The sequence below is a fragment of the Eretmochelys imbricata genome, chromosome 1 (assembly GCF_965152235.1).
Source record: "Eretmochelys imbricata isolate rEreImb1 chromosome 1, rEreImb1.hap1, whole genome shotgun sequence".
Lineage (NCBI taxonomy): Eukaryota > Metazoa > Chordata > Testudines > Cheloniidae > Eretmochelys > Eretmochelys imbricata.
The window spans coordinates 299,004,722-299,025,750 of NC_135572.1; the positions used below are offsets into that span (position 1 = coordinate 299,004,722).

A 21,029-nucleotide genomic window follows, 5' to 3' on the forward strand; every position below is an offset into this window, starting at 1 on the left:
TAAAATAAAACCAGTAAAGGTCCAGATGCAGAGGAAGAAGGAAAGACTAAAACAGCAGAAACCAGATTTTTTTTCGTTCATCCACTGCATTGTACCAAGGGATCAGCAAAAAACAAAACAACAAAAACACACCAAACCCTTTCATTTTGTAGGTAAAATCTTCTGGCCGAAGTCACCCGTCATGATAAATATGCTAAACAGTATTTTGTTAAGAAAATATTCGAATACTAAAACTTAGACGCTAAAAAACAAAATTCTTATTCTAAATACCAATATTAAACTTTTTTCATGAGTGCTTGCATATGTGGCATAAAGCCAGAACTTGATCCACTAGTAGTTTTACATAGTCTACCCTTCCTCCAAGTCTAGAGTGGTATTTAAAATGTCCTCACTGCCTTAGGCATCAACAATATCTGTCAATACTAGCTTTGTGTAAATTAGTTTTGCAGGAGACTTAAGCCTTTCCAGTGATTGCTACATGAGCTACCTTTGCTGTCTTACAGATACTTGCCACTGCAAGGTTAGCCCCTACTAAAAGACAGTAAACCAATGAAATAATAATGCCAAAACCTCTTTGCTAATGGCTATAGACAAGTTTGTCTCCCGCAGGTCAATCAACATAGACACTAGCTTGCTTACTACTTTTCAGATTCTCAAGCTTCACCAATTCCAAGGCTTGACTTGCAGTGAGAAACCAGTAGCTAAAACTTGAACAAAAGCAAAAAACAGCTGATATGGAAGGAGAAGCTACTGAAAGAGAACACCCGTGTTTTGAACATGAACAAAGAACGGCATATATTCGATTGCAGGAACTAGAAGCTAAGGCAAAAGTGGACAGACTTAAGCTCCAGTTCAAGAGAATAAAGGAACAACAGGAACTGATTCATCCTGAAAAGCCAGCTTCTCTCAACAGCAAAGATGGGGACAGAATCTATCCAGTTTTAACAATGTTGGTATGTTGTTTGACTCTAAGGGTACACCTTCACTACCCGCTGGATTGGCATAGTGATCGATCTATCAGGGATTGATTTATCGTGTCTCAACGAGATGCAATAAATCGATCCCTGAATCAATGCCTGTACTCCACCTCAATAGGAAGAGTAAGCGGAGTCGACAGGTTTCGCTGAGGTCTGAGTGAGTCAGTAAACTGCACCAGCGACCCTTTAAGCGTCCAAATGCACTCTCTACCACCATTCTGCACTTGCTCAGCCTATAGCTGAAAGGCTCCTTACTACTGTCCAGGGTGCCTGTGTACAGCTTCATGAGCCAGGGCATTAAAGGGTAGGCTGGGTCCCCAAGGATAATTATAGGCATTTCAACATCCCCAACAGTTATTTTCTGGTCTGGGAAGTAAATCCCTTCCTGCAGCCGTTTAAACAGACCAGAGTTCCTGAAGATGTGAGCATCATGAACCTTTCCCGGCCATCCCACGTTGATGCTGCTGAAAAGTCCCTTGTGATCCACCAGTGTTTGCAGCACCACTGAAAAGTACCCCTTGAATACCCAGTACTGGCTGCCCTGGTGGTCCGGTTCCAAGATAGGGATATGCGTTCCGTCTATAGCCCCACCACAGTTAGGGAATCCCATTGCAGCAAAGCCATCTAGTATGACCTGCACAGTTCCCAGAGTCACTACCTTTGACAGCAGCAGCTCAATGATTACATTGGCTACTTGCATCACAGCAACCCCCACAGTAGATTTGCCCACTCCAAACTGATTACCGACTGACCGGTAGTTGTCTGGCATTGCAAACTTCCACAGGGCTATTGCCACTCGCTTCTCAACTGTGAGGGCTGCTCTCCTCTTGGTATTCTTGTGCTTCAGGGCAGGGGAAAGCAAGTCATAAAGTTCCATGAAAGTGCACTTACGCCACTGGGAATCATCCCAAACCTGCAACACTATGCAGTCCCACCACTCTGTGGTTGTTTCCCGGGCCCGGAATTGGCATTCCATGGTATGAGCCTGCCCCATTAACACCTTGATCTGCAAATTGCCAGCGACCACGGTTTTAGCGAAACCTGTGTCCATGTCCTCATCACTCTTGTCACCACGCTGCCGTTGCCTCCTCGCCTTGTTTTTCAGGTTCTGCATACACTGCACGATAATGCGTTTACAATGGTCATAACTGCTGCGGTGAGCTGAACGGGCTCCATACGTGCCATGCTACGGCGTCTGCTTGGGCAATCCAGGGAAAAGGGCGCAAAATGATTGTCTGTTGTTGCTTTCATGAAGGGAGGGTTGACTGACCACATTTACCCATAACCACCCGTGACAAATTTTTGGCCCCATCAGGCATTGGGAGCTCAGCAATGGGGCCAAATTCCAATGGGCTGCAGGGATAGCTACCCACAGTGCACCGCTCGGAATGTCGACGCTTGCCACGGTACTGTGGACGCACACCGCCGAATTAATGTGCTTAGTGTGGACGCATGCACTCGACTTTATACAATCTGTTCCCAAAAATCGACTTCTGTAAAATTGGAGTAATTTCATAGTGTAGACATACCCTAACATCACTCTTATTAAAGCAGATCCTGTCAGAGGAAGATTACTTCACAAATAAGAGCATGAATATTGTAATCCTGTATGAGTTTACTGTAAGTGTGCCTTTAGCCAGAATCCATCTTGAATGGAATAGTGTTAAACATGAAGTTATAGCTGTTGTAAGGAAGTTACTGCTTAAGGATCTTTTGATTGGGGATGATATTAAAACTTTGTTCAGTCAAGTTGATGACATAAACCAGTCACAGGAAAGAAATAATCCTGAATCTGTGTCTATTAGGGGCAAGGATTTGCCCATGGAGGGTTTCTCCAAATGTTTGTCTGAGGAAGATGGCTGTTTGTCTGTGCAAAGAAGCAGTGCATATGTGGAAAAAATTCTTAAGTGTTTATCTGGTACCTCAGAAGTGATTCTGGTGTTAGATAAGGCTCAGGAAGATATTTCTCTAGAGAAAATTAAAAATTGGTGTTCAGGTTAAAGCCCTAACTGAGGAAGGTGAGTGATAAATTGTTGGCTAGTGAAGTTTGGGAAAGTAAGCCTGACTCAGGTAAAATTGATGTGCTTAAAGTAGCTCAATATAATAAGACACTATTTGTGGAAAAACATCAGTTTATCCGTTAAGGGAGGGAAAGGCAAAGAAAGTTTAGATGAGCACAGACAACTTTCTGAGCTGATGGCTTTGTCTAATCAGCAGTTTGGGAAGGCAAGGTGAGTGAAACATGAGTATCCCTATACCTTAACTGTTACCAGTGTGGAGAATTGTGACAGTGAAGGAAATGTTCCTCTGTCTGTTAGGGTAATGACTTGCCTATGAAGGGAGCGCCCCAATATCCAAGCAATTGTCTGTGAACTGCTATGTGTGCTGGGACAAAAGAAAGGATATCCCAAGCTGTTTGTCAAAGGGGAATGTTTCTCCAGCTCTTTTCTGTCTGTGTCTGTTGCTAGTGTATTGCTGGGTAAAGATTGTCTGATCAGGGTGATATCATAGCGAGGGCACAAGAAAAGCACAAAAGTGATTGGACTATGTTACCCACTGAGTGTGGAAACTTAAAACAAGGAAGAGAATGCTTCTAGTCTTGTGACTATGAAGTCTAGCAGTTTACCTGAAAGGGGGTTTTGTGAAAATCCTCCTGATGGGACAAAGGTGTTTCTGGATTTAAGTGAAACCCAGAAAGTCTGTTGTTGCTCAGGAAAATGTTCCTTTCGAGCAAGCCCTAGGTGAAAAGGGTAAGAACAGAATTTCTGTAAATAATGGGTTGTTGCTTAGAAAGATTCCTGAGGAGGAAAATCTTCAGGGTAGTTTTTGGAAGCAGTTTGCTGCAACTGACAGGTGTGGAAGTGATTTGATTGAGTTAACTCTGGGTGAATCACTGTATAGAAAAAGCAACAGTTTGTTTGGGAGACTTGTTCCAGTTCCTAACTTCCAGAGTCTTTCACAGGTTTATAGATCCACTGACTTTGTTTTACAAAGATGCAGTGTGAATAGCTTTGAAAAGGTTTTAGAGGAATGAACATTGTTAGGGACTTTAAACAGCCCTATAAGCTTAACCAGCTAGTTGGGGAGACAGTGTTGTTATAACATTAATGTCTCCATGTTGATTCTTTAAGTAAGCAGTTTGACTCAGCTACTGAGGAAAGATGAGGTTACTGGGTTACACGGATGCAGGGGAGAGCAGGCAAACTCTCATCTCTAGATATTTTGGATATGACTTGTAGTCTCTTAGTGGACATGACATCTGATTCTATGTGGAAGCAGAGGCTGGTAATGGAAGGACAAAAGAACCTGGAGTCTAACATGCTAGTGAAAATGGATGGTATCTCTTTAGGACAGCAAGCTCTCTATGGTGGGGGGAGAGGGGTTGCTTCAAGACCAGAAGAGGGGGTTCAGGAAAGATTTCTTTCAGGATGTGGTCCCCATCAAGAATGGGTTGTAACTGTTTAATGATAGCCCGTATGGGTTCTGGTGGGGTAGGTGACAGCTAGGTGTGTGTGGATGGACGGTTATTTCCCATATTGAAAAAGGTTCTTGTGACACATGGCTAGAAAGGGATAAACATCCTGCAAAATAAATAACCCAGCCAGACAATGGATTCTGTTACACAAGAGTTCAGATTTTGACCCTACTGGACAGGGAGGAAGAGAAGGATTAGACCTTGCAAATAAAAGCCACAGGTTAACCCTAAAATACCAAAACACCAAGGAAGTGGTTAAACTGAAAGCCTATGCTAACGAAGATGAGGACCTTGCTAACGACCAGGATCCACCACCTCAAAGTGGTGCCAGACTGTCAGACCAACAGATGCAAAATGTGCAGACATATCTCAACTGTGATCATAGTACAGGATTGGAAGGGTCCTCAATAGTTCATCTAGTCCAATCCCCAGGACTCAGGACAGGATTAAGTAATAACTAAACAATTGCTGACAAGTGTTTGTCTAATCTGTTCTTAATAAACCTACAATGAGGGAGATTACACAACCACCCTAGGCAATTTGTTCCAGTGCTTAACTATCCTGACAACCTAAATGCAACCTAAATCACCATTGCTTCTTGTCCTACCCTCAGACGTAAAGGAGAAGAATTTTTCACCCCCCTCCTTGTACTTTTATATACTTAAACTATTTTGTCCCCCCTCAATCTTTTCTTCTCCAGACTAAACAAACCCAATTTTTTTTCAAACTTCCCTCGTAAGTCATATTTTCTAGACCAATGGTTCTGAAACTTTTTTTCGAGGACCACTTGAAAATAGCTGAGGGTCTTGGTGGACCACTTAATGATCTTTCCAAATGTTGTTTGTTCCATTAGCTAACTATTGTAAAGCACTTTGGATAAAAGCGCTATATAAAAAAACCCAAAACTTAATTAACTTTTTTTGTTCTACAAATAAAAGCACACAACTCATATTTTAATATCAGTAGTCTTACCTTTCTAATGTGATGGATGTGCCCTTTCTCCCCCAAGTTGGGGCTGGGAAGGAGGGAGGTCTCTCCCCCACCACAGCAGCCACAGCGCTGAGGCTGGGAAGGACGGCTGTCTCTCCCCGGCAGCTGCAGCCCTGCAGCTGGGGAAAGTCGCCTCTTTCTCTGGCTGCCGCAGCTCTGCATATCCCAAATCATCTCCCCCCGTCCCGCTTCTGACTATTCCTGCCTAAGTGGAATACTTCGCATTTGTCCTTACTGAATTTCATTCTGTTTACTTCAGACCACTTCTCCAGTTTGTCCAGATCATTTTGAATTTGAATCCTATCCTCCAAAGCACTTACAACCTCTCTTAGATTGGTATTATCCACAAACTTTAAGTGTTCTCTCTCTGCTATTATCCAAATAATTTATGAAGATATTGAACAAAACCGGACCCAGGACTGATCCCTGAGAGACCGCACTCAATATGCCCTTCTAGCTTGACTGTGACCCACTGACAACTACTCTCTGGGAGTGGTTTTCTAGCTTAGTTGTACATCCACCTTACAGTAGCTCCATCTAGACTATATTTCCCTAGTTTATGGGACCGTATCAAAACCATACTAAAGTCAAAATATACCACATATACCACTTCCCCCCTTATTCACAAGGCTTGTTACCCTCTTAAGGAAAGATATTACATTGGTTTGACATGATGTTTTGGACAAATCCATGTTGACTAGTACTTATCACCTTATTATCTTTTAGGTGTTTGCAACTTGCTTATTTGTTCCATTATCTCTCCAGGTATTGAAGTTAAGCTGACTTGTCTGTAATTCCCCAGGTTGTCCTTATTTCCCTTTTTTATAAATTGGCACTATATTTGCCCTCTTTCAGTCCTCTGGAATCACTCCTGTCTTCTATGAGTTTTCAAAGATAAATGCTAATGGCTCAGATATCTCCTCAGTCAGCTCCCTGAGTGTTCTACGTACTTCATCAAGCCATGCCAACTTGAAAACATCTAACTTGTCTAAGTAATTTTTAACTTGATCTTTCACTATTTTAACCTTAAATACTACCTCATTTCCACAGGTAGTCACTCTCTTAGATGTGCTATCACTACTAACCTTTTTGGTGAAAACTAAACAAAAAAGTCATTTAGCATTTCTACTATTTCCACATTTTCCGTTATTGTCTTTTCTGCCCCCATTGAGTAATGGGCCTACCCTGTCCTTGGTCTTCCTCTTGCTTCTCATGTATTTGTGTTCTTGTTACCCTTCATGTCTCTAGTTAGTTTAATCTTATTTTGTGCATTGGCCTTTCTAATTTTGTCCCTACATACTTGTGCTTTTTTAAAATATTCATCCTTTGTAATTTGACCTAGTTTCCACTTTTTGTAGGACTCTTTTTTGAGTTTCAGATCACTGAAGATCTTCTGGTTAAACCAGGTTGGTCTCTTGCCACATTTCCTATCTTTCTTAAGCAGCGAGATAGTTTGCTCTTATGCCCTTAATAATGTCTCTTTGAAAAACTGCCAACTCTCTCAAACTGTTTTTTCACTTAGACTTGCGTCCCATGGGATCTTACCTACCAACTCCCTGAGTTTACTAAAGTCTGCCTTCTTGAAATCCATTATCTTTATTCTGCTGTTTTCCCTCCTACCGTTCCTTAGAATCATGAACTCTATCATTTCATGGTCACTTTCATCTAACGCTGTTTTCCACTTTTAAATGCTCAACCAGTTCCTCCCTATTTGTCAAAAATCAAATCTAGAACAGCCTCTCCTCTAGTGGCTATCTCCAATGCTTCCCAAGAATTGGTTGGATAATCTGTGCCCTGCTGTACTATTTTCCCAATAGATATCTGGGTAGTTGAAGTCCCCCATCACCACAGAGTCCTGTGTTTTGGATGATTTTGTTAGTTGTTTAAAAAAAATAAGCCTCATCTACCTCTTCTTCCTGGTTATCTGATCTACAGTAGACTCCTACACAATGACATCATCCTTGTCTTTTACCCCTTTTATCCAGAGATTTTCAACAAGTCTGTCTCCTATTTCCATCTGAACCTCAGTGCAAGTGTATTTATCTTTGATTCTTCCCTTTTTTGTCCTTCCTGACTTTCTTCTCTGCAAAATCTCTTGGGCAGATTTTCTGCATCATGCAAGAGCTTTGAGTTGACAATCAGTTTCAAGAAGACTGTGATCATATACCAAAGGGTGGAAGAACCAGTGCCTGACATTACTCTGGAACGTAAATCTCTTTGCATAGTTGACAGCTTTTGCTACTTGGGTTCTATGATCAGCAGGAATCTTGACCCTCAGACTGAACTAACAGAATTGAAAAAACAGCTACGAATTTCAGGCTATTACAGAAAAGTGCATGGAATAACAGCAAACTATCAACTAAGGTGAAGATGAGGATCTATGAGACTTGCATGCTGTCATTCCTGTTCTATGGTTCAGAAACATGGACAACGTATGCTAAACACATCAGGAGACTGAACAACTTCCCACTTTATGTCCAGAATCTTGCACAGGCATCTCATGTGGAAGACAAAATACCAAACACAGAAGTGCTGGAGCATGCAGGATTGACACACTTAGAAACTACTATCAAGAAGAGGAGGCTGTGATGGCTCGGTCATGTCAGAAGAATGGGCAGTGACTATATCCACAAGAATATTTTGTACAGTGAGATTTGAAACGGCTCTAGAAAGTGGGGCTGCCCTTTATGACAGTATCACAATGTGTGCAAAAATTATATGAAATTGTTCACTAGCAATGTAGACAGCTAGGGGGAGCATTCAGAATTCCATTCACTCTGGAGGGAACATCTGGCACTGGTACAGCTCAGCATGAAGTGGCTTTGATCCAGAGGATAGAAGCAAAGTGAGAGAAGAAATCAGCGTGCTGTAATCTTTTACTCCAACTCAGACAACACATGGATCTGTGAAACTTGTAACAAGCCGTGTTGCTTTTGAATTGGGCACGTCATCAATAAGCAGATTCATCAGGCACCTGACTAGATTTTTTTTACACGTACACCATGATCCAGTGGATCACCAGTTAGCTGAGCAAGCTGTACCCATCTATACCAATATTCCAGTCGTGTTATCCCACCTAGTCTCCGATGCCCACTATATCTCAGTTGTGTTTATTCACTAGTATTTCTAGATTTTCCTGTTTATATTCCCCATAGTATTGATGATCAATACTACCCACAACACATCTTCCAAAATGCATGGGTCCTACACATGCTTATCATCACATGTGGTGTACTTCATCCATGCTCCAGTAACAACTATGTGGGTGAAATGAGACAATCACTATACTGTCAAATGAACTCGCACAGAAAAATGATAACACACAAATGCTTTATCACCTGTGGGCGAACACTTTTCACAAAGCAACCACTCCATATCTGACCTCTCAGTCCTCATCCTCAAAGGAAAGTAGAACACCACCTTCAAAATATGAGTCTAGGAGCTTAAATTCATAACTTTGTTAAATACTAAAAATCATGGACTTAAAGACACTGGATTTATGTCTCATTATAACAATGTGTACCCCACTAACCTTTCTTGGTCCTATGACTGTACAAGTGCTAACTGTCCGCTTCACTATGAATGGTCCCTTATAACATGTGCTAACTCCTCATCTGTTCTACCCTTCTATTTAGCTGTGACAGTCTGAGTACCTCTCCCAGACCTAAAGAGCAGCTCTGTGCAAGTTTGAAAGCTTCTCTCTCTCCCCAGCAGAAACTGGTCCAATAAAAGTTTATCTCACCTGCCTGTTCTCTTAACATTTATTCTGGTTTTCCTCATTTCAAGAATGTGTACACTCCTGCCCCACTATCAAAATTCTGCCAGCTTCTATTCTTCTGAACTTTTTCACTGATGTTACAACTACCAGCGAAGAGTAACTGATAGTGGACCACGCTTACTAGGTTAAGGCAACTCATATTGCTCCCAATGTTGCTTTTTAAAATATTATTTTCTTTTAACTTGTTTCAAATATTAAAAAAATACATGTTATTTGATATCCTACATATGATAAAATAAGAATATTTAAAATATGCTACAGATTTCAATTTCTAGTACTCTCACCAGCAGAGTATACATTAGGGTATCACACCAAGTAGTAGCTGCTGATCAGTTAAGCCTGTTAGTTACAATACACAAACAGACAGTGGCAGAATATTTCATCTTGAGCAACTCACTTAACTTTTCCATAATCAAGTTTTCCCTTCTATGAAATGGGGATATTACTACTCTCCTCCTTGGTAAAGTACTTTGCGATGTTTGAATGAAAGATTCTTTATAACGACAAAGCATCCTTTTGTGCTCACTTACCAAAAAGTATTTTTATCTTTACTAAAGGACTATATATTTCAACAAGTGTTTGCAGGATCAGGGCCTGTGTTTCGGAAGCAGGTACATTCCTTCAGTGGAATTGATTTAGATAAGTAAGTTAGTATGTTAAAATAAATACCATAGTTGCATAAACAAATTCCTACCTTGGAGAGTGCTTCATCATGGACAACTGTATTGGTTGTTAAAAGTACTAGAACCGTCTGAAGTAATTTAAGTTCTTCAAGACTATTTTCCATCAGCTGCCAAAGCATGTTAATAATATTTCCAGCTGCAGCCTATGAAGAAATAATTTGATATGTGCAATTAAATTTTATATACTTTGTATTTAATACCATGATTACACATACATTTAAAATACAGCATTCACATATACTATATGAAATTCATTTTTTTTCCTACAACCTTATAAACACACAGAGAACATAATACTAATTTCTTTGTCACAATAGTCCTGGATAGCAAGAGACTTACGTGATCAGTTATCTTCTATTTAAGGCATGTATTTTAATCATTTTGTCAACCTGAGTGCACACTTCATATTTCAACCAGAAGCACAACTTCTCTTAGAGGAAGAGACAATTCACTACAAAGCTAATTTGGCTATAAACTTCAGTGACCTATATATGCAAGAAAAATATGTATATCACTCTGTCTAAACACAGCTTTGTATGTATTTTTAATACGTATTACTTTCATGGACTGTTTGACACATACAGTAAAAAGCAGTACTACTAGATGTTAATGTGTTTAAGATTATGGTAACAAATGTATGTTATATCATCAAACAGGCACATGGACCTGCATAGGGCCTGGAGCCAAAAGAAGGTTAAAACTATATGCAGAAGTACAGATTTATCAAACCTGCGTTAGTCAGATCCTCTTATATGCATTTAAAACATGGATGCTGCTTAAACAAGATGTTGGGAGGTTGGAGACATTTCATATGCATTGCCAGCAGCGACTACTGGGTACAAGATGGTTTGACTTTTTCAATAATAGGGATGCATCATTGAGAACTGGCATCAAGATGACTCGACTCATCATTGGCCACTGACAGCTGGCTCTTTTGGGTCACGTTGCCTGCCTTGGAGACAAAGTCTCCGCATATCAAACCTTGAAGATTGGACTTGAGGTCAGAAAAGGACACTGCCGAGTCACAGACTGGTGGCCCACCATTGCCCACAATTAACCTGCACCAGATCAGTAATAACCCTGGGGAGCTCATAGATGCTAGGAATAAAGCTGTGCAGTATGGTCTTGGACACTTGGCGCTACAAACCTCCGCTGTCTAAGCATATTATTGTTGTTGCTTATTATACTGAATTCAAGAGCTATGCAATTGAAACTTTAATATAATAATATACTATTCATACACAGAGGCAGGCGGAGTAAAGATTACACTTCCATTCTTAAGTGTCGTATGTACCAACTTTTGAGTGCTTAACTGTGCCCTTTTCATACAGCACTACAACCATGTTAGCCAAAACAGTTTTTCAAATCAGCCATTTTTAATCATGTAAAAAGAGGTCTTCCTGGGTTGTGGCATTGATTTCTATGGACTATGTCAATATAAGTTTGGCAACAGTGTTTCCTAGCTAACTGCTGCTGACCCATCTACAGAATCCAACTATTGTAATGGATTCTACAAAAGAATACCCTTTTATTTTTATATACTTTTCCTTCGCCTCCAATGTGGGGGATTGGATTTTGACTGATATTTGAAACTCAAAAAAAACCCCAACATTTTCCACCCAATTATATTCATTTTAATATACATACATTTGTTTCAGCTTTAGAAAGCAGTCTTATAATAGTATTTTTATCTTTGTTAAATATTGAATACTTTAAATATTTCAGTACAAGACAATATTTTAATATAACATCCATCTTACCTCTGAAACAACTTCATGTGACATAAGTCTCTGTATGGCTGCTAGACACAGTTGAGTAATCTTTGGTTCCTTTGTTCCACAGCCCATTAGAAACGGCTGAACTACCTCTGAGCTGTTCTCTTTCAATGCTTTTGAACACAGATAAGGAAAGTTGGTTAACTTTTAACAGTTTGCTGATTTGAACAATGTAAGGCAAATACTTGTTAGTCTTAAAACACGGGATCACTAATTGTTACCAGTTATTCAAATCCTAAACAATAACAAAACCCAAAAAGAATCTCCAATCTTGACATTTATGGCAGATATTTTTAAACTGGGGAGAAGCAATTGGATTAAGGGTGAGAGAACTGCCAGTACTCTCCTGAATACTTGACCTGCAAATAAGCTTCTTGTCCTATCCTCTCTTAACCCTTCCCACAGTGCTCTGATCCCCACACCCCCTCTTGTCCTCCTCACTCTGCCCCATCTTAGTGCATCTCCTCATCGTTGTCTTTCTTTCTTCCTAACCCTCAAACTTATTTCTATAGTGACTTTGATTTGTCCATGGTCATAAACCTCTTCCAATCTTCACGAAGCCCTCTCTTCCCCTTTGGGCTCTGCAAGGAGTTTCAAATGTGCAATCTCCTCAATCCGTTGGATATCCATGTATGGAGCACTGCATCAAGGAGGTGCTACATGTGTAGCACAAAGATGTATACCACTGCAGACAGAGTGGTTGGGGGGAAAAAAATCAAAGCAATACTGATCACCAACCACATGGCCCCATATAGTGCAGGGGGAATGACTGGTCATTTAGAGCCCTCGATAGGACATTCACATAAGGATACACTGAGTTTAAGAAAAACAAAAGTTAGTCGTTGTACCGTAGCTCTCATAAGTAAAACTTATACTTGTGCTATGATGGCAAACAGCAGACATAAACAGCTTTTTATTTATGTAAAACTCAAAGAAATTTGGAGTATATGTGAGAGTTTGTTTTGTTACTCAATGTTCCAACAACTGATTGGAAAACTGACATCAAGTTAAGAGCAACAAAAAAGTATTTAAAAGCTGAAGCATTAGCCTCTTGACTAAAACATCTCAAAAAAGGCCTAAAGGAATGTTAAGTGTCTGCTTCCTGTTATAAAATATATATATGTATACACACACACACACACACACACACACGTGTTATATCTGTGGACTTATAAAGGATCAGCCAAAGTGAATGTATTTAAACAAATCTGCATTCTATAATGGCAGTTTCTTCAGAGCCACTACAGGGTAATATAAACAATTTATCGACAGATATACAGATCTGGATATTATAGATCCAACGTTGAAATCTTATTTAAAAATAATCGGACAGGCATCCCTGAATGTGTATGAGCACAAACCACTTTTTAATCCTCAATATTTTGGCTGTAAAAACAAACAAACATCAGAATTGAAAATTAGCCACAAAACTCTGTTTTAAGCAAAACAATCGGCTTTTTAAGTCACAGGAACACAAATCTGCAGCCAGCACTAGCATTCTTCTGCTAAATGTTCCACGGTTCTCTAACCACACGAGTTATAAATTATTGATCAGTGAACTGAAGTGCTTTTATTTATAATTTTCTCCCCACAATTGTCACTGAACTCCAAATGACAATTAGATAAGAAAAATATTGTAAATTTATTCCACACACACACAACTCCCAGTAGAGTCCTGAAAAGGAGTCAAGAGTTGATAATTAGGAGAGAAGGATAAAAAACTGAAAAGGTGGTGGACAACCTTAATACAATATCACGCACGTGGTATATTTAAATAAAAAAAGGGTAGTCTATGCTTACGTCAGCCTGTAGAGTGCAGACTCTGCATGCCCAGTTAGCACACAAACAATAGCATTGACAGTGAGGCACAGCTCAGACAAATAATGAACCCTATATGCCTGAACCTCTAGGATATATACCCTACACAGCTCTCTCCACATCCAAGCAGTGCCTCTCACCTCTACAGTGCTACTTTTAGTTGCACAGCATCCTGCTGTCTCCATGCTGCCAGTGTCTTTCACTGCCACATGGAGCTACACACCACAGTGAGCGTGAATGAAACCAGCTTTTTACAGCAACATGTAGCTACACGTACCCTACGTGCCACTGCAAGTGTAGACACGGTCTAAGGAAGTATTTTATCCTACTACAAAGGTCAATCTATCTTGATTTCAGTGGTCCATCTGTACTAAATTTTTGTAGATTGATACAGATATATAATTAAAAAGTGTTTTCTCCAAGTTATCACCAAAACCAGAATCTGGGAGATTAACTCCCATTTTAAAAGCGACAGATAGAAATCCAGTTCCACTTCCCTTTTATACCCCCTAATTAGTTTACATTAAAAAAACAGGTTTCAGAGTAGCAGCCGTGTTAGTCTGTATCCGCAAAAAGAAAAGGAGTACTTGAGGCACCCTAGAGACTAACAAATTTATCTGAGCATAAGCTTTAGCTCATGAAAGCTTATGCTCAAATAAATTTGTTAGTCTCTAAGGTGCCACAAGTACTCCTTTTCTTTTATTAAAAAAAACAGATACAGATAAAAAACCAAGACTTGAAATTTCATCTACTATTTCAGAAAAGAAGAGAAAATTCAGCTTTGAATAAGAAAATGCGTTTAACTGAAAACATGAGTGGTCTAAAAGTGGTAAGTCTTATAAGTGCATCTTTTAAAACCAAAGATGTGAAAATAATTGCTTCTCATACTTATCCACTGTGATCTGAACTCAAGGTTGTTTCCCTCCTGAAAGTATTGAAGACATCACAAATATTCAAAACCATGTGAAGAAGGAAGATTATGTCACTTATTAGCAATGTCAAAACTCTTCCAGGAGAAGGCATAATAATGAACTCATGTCCTCACAGATTATAAAAACCCTTAGTTTACTTTTGAACTGTATTTATTGTATTTATAATTTTTATTTAAACTACATATATGGTTTAAAAATTATAAATACAATATATATATAAACCCTTAGTGTTATTTATATACATATATACACACACACACATATAATTATGATCTTAAGCAGTCCATTCATTAATTTAGAAGAAGCATTTCAGTCCACCTTTAAATTTTAATTTTTAAACTTGTACAGTGACTAAAGATATTTTCTAATCTGTTCTCGAGAAAGACAACAGAGTTGGCATAAAAAAATAAGAAAATTTGAGTGCTGGATCAATGAACTGTCTTGCAAATTTTCCTTAATCCTGTAGCAGTAGTAATGTTTGCCTCATCATGTTCTCAACGAAAATGTTCTTCAGCTTTAACAGTACACATGTATGTACACAGCCTCCACAAAAGGTTGGGGTTTTAAGTAGGATGTTTGGGAAACCAGACTGGCACTGCCTAAATTTAAATGTGCAAACACTGAGCTAAAGCAAAACCAGAAAATGTTGACATCTTGAAAAACAGAAAAAACTGGCAGAATCTTTAAAGGGACACTATCAAGCATTAGCAAAAGATACAGACATAGTAAACCCCATGTCATTCTTTATAGCTGTGTTTCCTCTCTTCCCCTCAAGTAATCTCTTTTTGAGAAGTAGTACTGACATACTAGCAAAGCTCAGCTAGTCAACACTCATGAGCAGGGTCAACAAAATCCCCACATGTGGAATATCCACACGTTTCCTGAAATTTATTCACATACTCAGAATCTAAACTTTAGGGTTTTTTAAAAAATGAAGTTTCTAACTTTTGTTGTTGTATGACAGATATGACGACACACATAAAATGACGGATTATACAGGGCAAACATTGAAAGCGCTGACAAATGAACAAGCAAGCCAACTGAAAAGATGACAAAAATTCTCTAATCTTTCAGTTGAAGTCATCTAACTATTGTCACTTACTTAACACAAGTAAAAATATATCAGGCACAAGTATGATTTTTATAATATCAATATCCCTTTAATATCCCACTTCCAAATGATACAAGAAAACAGTTATTTGAAACCAGAATGGGCCACAGAGGGAATAAAATTCCTTCATCTGAATCTATTGCATCTGAAGAGAATTCTGACCATTTCACCTATCCAGAAAAGTTTGGTACCTCATGCATTAACCTATGCTCTGGCTTCAAGGCACAGTGAGATGGAAACATCCCAGTCTACATTTTAAAGCTCCATCAACCCTGCAACATATCTAGAAAGATGCTAAGAACATATTAAATCTCAGAATAGATAAAATCTGTTGTCTGCAAGGGCTATAGTTTAAGATGCTGCAAAGAATGTTCAGAGTATAAACTAATACTAATACTGGATTAAGTCTGCAGCCAGACCATAAAACTGAAGTGCAACCTTCACTCATCTCAGTGGAACACTACCTTCAAAGTTTAGTTACCACTATCTACCACTGGAGACCCATCTACACTATAAACTGAACCTTGCTTGGCTTTCGCACAACAGTTTCCTGACGAAAGATGCAGCTCCAACCTTGTCATAATGTGGTTCAGTCTCGTCTGTGAAGACAGGACTAAACTGCATTATAACTACATATAACACTTGCATGTTATAACAAGATTCCCAGATAGTGTATTGACACATTTAATCCCATCTACAAAGACAAACAGTCAGGGGACCATCATGTTATAACACAGATATGGCAAAGTAGGGCAAATGAAAGAAAATAAAAATAAGTCTCTATTCAGAAAACCTTAGATTTTTGTCAAAAAATCAAATATATTTCTATTGTATCTGCTTATGAGTAGCCCTATAACAAAAAACAAATCTGTGTCATTATTGGTGAAGGAAACTAATTACAGTAAAGGTGTTTCATTTTAAACTTATTTCATAAATACTTTTTTTTTTTAAACTTATGAAAAATACTTTAAGAGTGTTCCTTTAAAAAAAAGTCGGTCCAGATATACTCAGAATACCATGACCTTTCACAATTCTTCAGTTTTGGAATGAAGATGAAAAATTTTACACCATGAACTAGTATTTTTAAAATGCAAATTGTTTGTGTGACTAATACTCTGCAGAATGTTGATAGCTTTCCTAATGAGTAAATGGAGATTTCTCTTTTGTCTATTTATCTTAAATTTGTGTCTTTTGATGCATAGCTGACATTACCTGGCTTATGTTTTCCCACTTATGTCAGCATTCATGACAGCAGTGAAAACAAAAAAACAAACAAATAAAAGAGACATTAAAGTAAAATAGAGGGGAGGGACTGCTATTTCAAACACTTACAGGAATCTCCTCCTCAGCAATATTTTTACATCTCTTAATATAGAAGTACCCTTATATTGCATCGTCTTTTCTCAAACTTTCAAATTATTCTGTTGTGGGGATTTTGTTTAAGTACTGCTGTGCTAAACACTGGTGTGTTAATGCAGGGACATCCAAACTTTTGCCCTTCTGAGGGCTCTAATGGCAACATGCAAGAAACCAACAGATTATATGCAATTTAATAAAGTTGCAGAAAGCTGGACAGATCATTTTAAGGTTGCACAGCTGCAGTCCACAGGGATTTCCAGTCCCAAAAGGCTATACTGCATCTCAATGTGAGCAACCTCTACTCAGATTAAGATGAAGCACTGGCTGCTGGGTACTGTAGTCTCCACAGGCAAGACTCATTAGATAAATGGGCATATTGTACAACTCCCTGGGCAACAAATGGTCAGATGAACATGCACGGTGAACAAGAGATATTGAGAGTCCTTACAAGAGTTGTTAATATTTTTTGTTACTTTTCTCTGCTCAATCAACAGGTCAGTAGAAGAACAACTGAAAATTACTCCTGACGGAATTCTGTGCCCGAATATGGTCCACATATTTCTGTGCCCCCAGGCAGAAAAATGCAAAAGAAATCTGCGGGGGCACATGCACCTCTTCCCGGCAGCACATCTGTTCCAGTGTGCCTGGAGCAGTCTCAGAGACTCAAGTCACTGCAGGGAGGGGGCGGAAGAGGGCTGGACATGGGAGACGCTGATCACAGTCAGGAGGCGGGTCTGGATGTGCATGTATACCAACGAGCAAGAGAGACTCTGTCCCTCTCACTTGCTACTGTGGCTCACCGGATAAGGGAGAGGCAGGGCTTTTTATTATGCTCGAGGCAGAAACGTAGCAGCCTGCCTGATATTTAATTGACCCCATTCTCTGAGGCTGAAATGTAACAGCCTGCCTGCCTAATAACATTGTTAATGTTCCTAGTGTTAGATAACTGTTCCCATTCTCAGTCAGTTCCCCTAGGAGCATAACACCTGTAAAAGTTTTAAGGCCCCTACATTGCCAGAGTCAGGTAAAGCCTTATAAATGACAGTAAGGGAATCAGCTAGGAAGGTCTATGTGCTTTCTCACTTTTTTCCTGTGCCAAAGTGGCACAGTAGGTTTAGATTACAACTCAGGATTTTACTCACCCATTAAAAAAAAGACTGAGGGCAAATAAAACATTTACCAGCCAATAAAATGTCAGGACAATCAGAACCAAGCACTTCCCAAAGTACCCAGCCAGGTCCAGGACAATGATTAGCAAAACAGTATGACTTTCATGTGTGGAAGTCTGAGCAATTTAAAATGACATTCTCCTTTTTTTTTCCCCTCCCTGTTTGATGTTCTGTAATGTAATTTAAATGAAAATCCAGAATTATAACTGGAATGCAGGGTATTAGTTACGAAGTGTTTGTAACTTAACTTTCATGTGTTTAGGAAATGCTGAATAGTTTGACTTTTTTCTGTATTGTAGTATAAATAAATTACCAAAACAATGGAAACCAGTGTGATTATATTGCATCATTTTAACAAAATATGCAGAATTTTGCAAAATTTTTAATTTTGGGGGGCAGAATCCCCCCAGGAGTAGAAAATTTTGAGCCCTTCACTAACAAATATAGTAACAGAAGGAAATGCAAGTATTCTACAAGATATTCCAACATTATTGTGGTTTATTTGCTATGCACCAAACAGTAGCATATTACTGATGCCATGTGTTCTAAAAACCTGAAAGATGATTTTACATATCTGCAACATCTTTAAAAAAATGTTTTGCTTTCAGTGACCCAAAACACATTTCCCAACTGTATTGCTATTGTATATAATTACCTGCCAAAATATCGGTGTTTCTTGCAGCTATTGTTTTAACTTTTATTATTCCTGATTCAGCAGCCTATAAGCAAGAGATAACAATTAGTTCAGCAGCTACTTTACATCTACATTATCTGAAAAGAAAGAGAAGTTATCTATGGTTAATGAAAATTGTAACACTGCAAACATCAGTGCAGTTTTGTTGTATTCTCAGTATGTACAACCAATCTGACAGTGAGGGCTTTGTGCTTTCTGAAATTCTGCAGCCACAATCTCCATCTCTCTCCACACAATTGTGATCAAGAATCTCAACTTTAAAAAAGAAAGTGAATTCATGGTTACAAAGATAATCTCTGCCAAACAAAACCTGTATAATGTAGACTTCCCAAGTCTTCCAACAGCATGACAATTGCTAGGACGTATAAATTGCACCATTCATCTCAGCTGAAACACTGACTCAAAGCCTAATAATATAATCAGCAGCATTTTTTTCACTGATCATTTTAGCAGTAGCATTCAGCTAACACACCTGTCCACTGCTGTTAGATGCAGCAGCTGATGTTGGAGAAGCAATGGGAAAACTGGCTGTTGTCAAACTAGAATCAGCTGGCAAAACTTCCAGCTTTAACCCCAAAACAATCATGCAACATAGTTACAAGATCTGCAGGCGGTGTATATCAAAACATTCTGAAATGCTACAAGAGATACTTCATCAAATTAGACTATTTTTCATCTTTAATTCAATATAAGTGTTACTTTAGTTTAATGTAATAATCAAATAAATGTCTTTTAAAAATACATGTATTTAAAATTAATATGAAATTATAACTCCTCGTGTTAAGGCCTACCCTTATTATAATCTATTACAAGCATTTAAATTTAATTAATATTAAGTAGTACATGTTTGCTGCCAAAGTTTTAAAGTTAAACCAATGAACTCATGGACATCACTGACTAGCACTAGAACCAGAATTTGCTGAAGCTGTAAACTAGCTTTTGACAGCCTTTTGCAATTGCAGAGAAAATATTTTCTTCATTTCAGTTATTCAACTAGTTCAGTTCAATGACTAGTTCATTTAAAATTGAGAAAACAACAGGCAGCTGAAAAAGCAGGAAAGCTTGTTTTTTTTCTCTTCCAATTTATCCATAAACACTAAGTGTGAGGATGAGATCTACTACTTCTAAAGCCTTGAAAGACATGGTGATCAGAAATACTCAGTTCAATTCACTAAATTACAGATAATACTTTCTTTGTTTTAAAAAAAAAAAACAGTTTTAAATACAAAACATATTTTGATTAACTTTTATCCTCCTTATCTATCCAGCACATAAGGTAGTTTTCTTTAATTAAAAAAATTAAAAAAAATCAATTTTTGGTGCATTTTTAACTTAATTCCAGTTCCATCCAAATACAGCTCATGACAAATCACAAGTAAAAAAAAAAAAATCTAGTAAATAATACATTATTCACGGTTTTATTGCATAATAAAAAGTGTACAAATTAATCTGAATAAATGTATATTGAGCTATATAATTGCTTAAATAATTGTTTACAGACATAGTACAGGGGTGGCCAAACCACAGCTTGTGAGCTGTATGTGGCAATTTTACAGTTGAGCCCCCCCACGCCCTCCCCATTCTCCACCTACCAGTCTGGGGTGCTGGAGAGCTCAGGGCTTCTGCCCTGTGGTGGGAGTCTAAGAGCTTCTGCCAGAGATGACTAGTGCCTGCTCGGGGGAGGTGGGGGGAAGAGCACAATGTAAAGGTTCGTTGCCCCCCCCAAAAAGCTTGAGTCATGCCCCCACAGGAACACACACCCCCCCCTTTACCTTCAGCAGCTCCTTCCTGAAGTTCCCAGGTGTTAGCTCCATGTGGAAAAGCAACAGCAAACAGCTGGGAACTGCAGGGAGGAGACACTGCTTTAGCTCCATGGGGAGAGGCAACAGCAAAAGCAGCTGTTCTCCTGCAGCTCCCAGCTTGCCAGCTCCAGCAGCTGCCATTCAGGGACATGGGGCCCAGCAGCACCATGTGACTGAGCGGAAAAATCGGGGCGGGGTGGGGGAGATGTGACTCCACGTGCCCGCCCCATACATCACCTCTGGCTTCTGCCTGGGGGCAGCTGGTCTCAGGACTTCAGCAGAACTGGGGCTGAAGTGTTAAATTTACACTGTCAACTTAAAAAAAAAAAAAAAAAAATCAGAGAGCCATTGTAATTAATTTTATATTACTACTGCAAACTTTCAAAGAACTATATGTATTTTATTTTTCAGACAAAACCTAAATTCTAAATACATGCCTTTATCTATCTACAAGTTTTGTCAATTA

At 38.9% G+C, this 21,029-nt stretch overlaps 1 protein-coding gene across 7 annotated transcripts in view; it reads right to left on the reverse strand.

The window, feature by feature from the left end:
- Positions 1-21,029, reverse strand: part of MON2 (MON2 regulator of endosome-to-Golgi trafficking) — a 158,003-nt gene that overhangs the window by 123,323 nt on the left and 13,651 nt on the right. For 6 of the 7 annotated variants that reach the window (XR_013347902.1, XM_077833626.1, XM_077833604.1 and 3 more), the window contains exons 2-4: positions 18,723-18,786; positions 11,664-11,791; positions 9,915-10,046 (exon numbers count right to left, since the gene is read on the reverse strand). Coding sequence is in view for 6 of the 7 variants with exons in the window: in XM_077833626.1 (XP_077689752.1) it covers positions 9,915-10,046; positions 11,664-11,791; positions 18,723-18,786 (324 nt within the window). In the remaining variant the exon portion in view is untranslated. The remainder of the gene's footprint in view (positions 1-9,914; positions 10,047-11,663; positions 11,792-18,722; positions 18,787-21,029) is intronic. The other variant, XM_077833615.1, reaches the window with a different exon arrangement.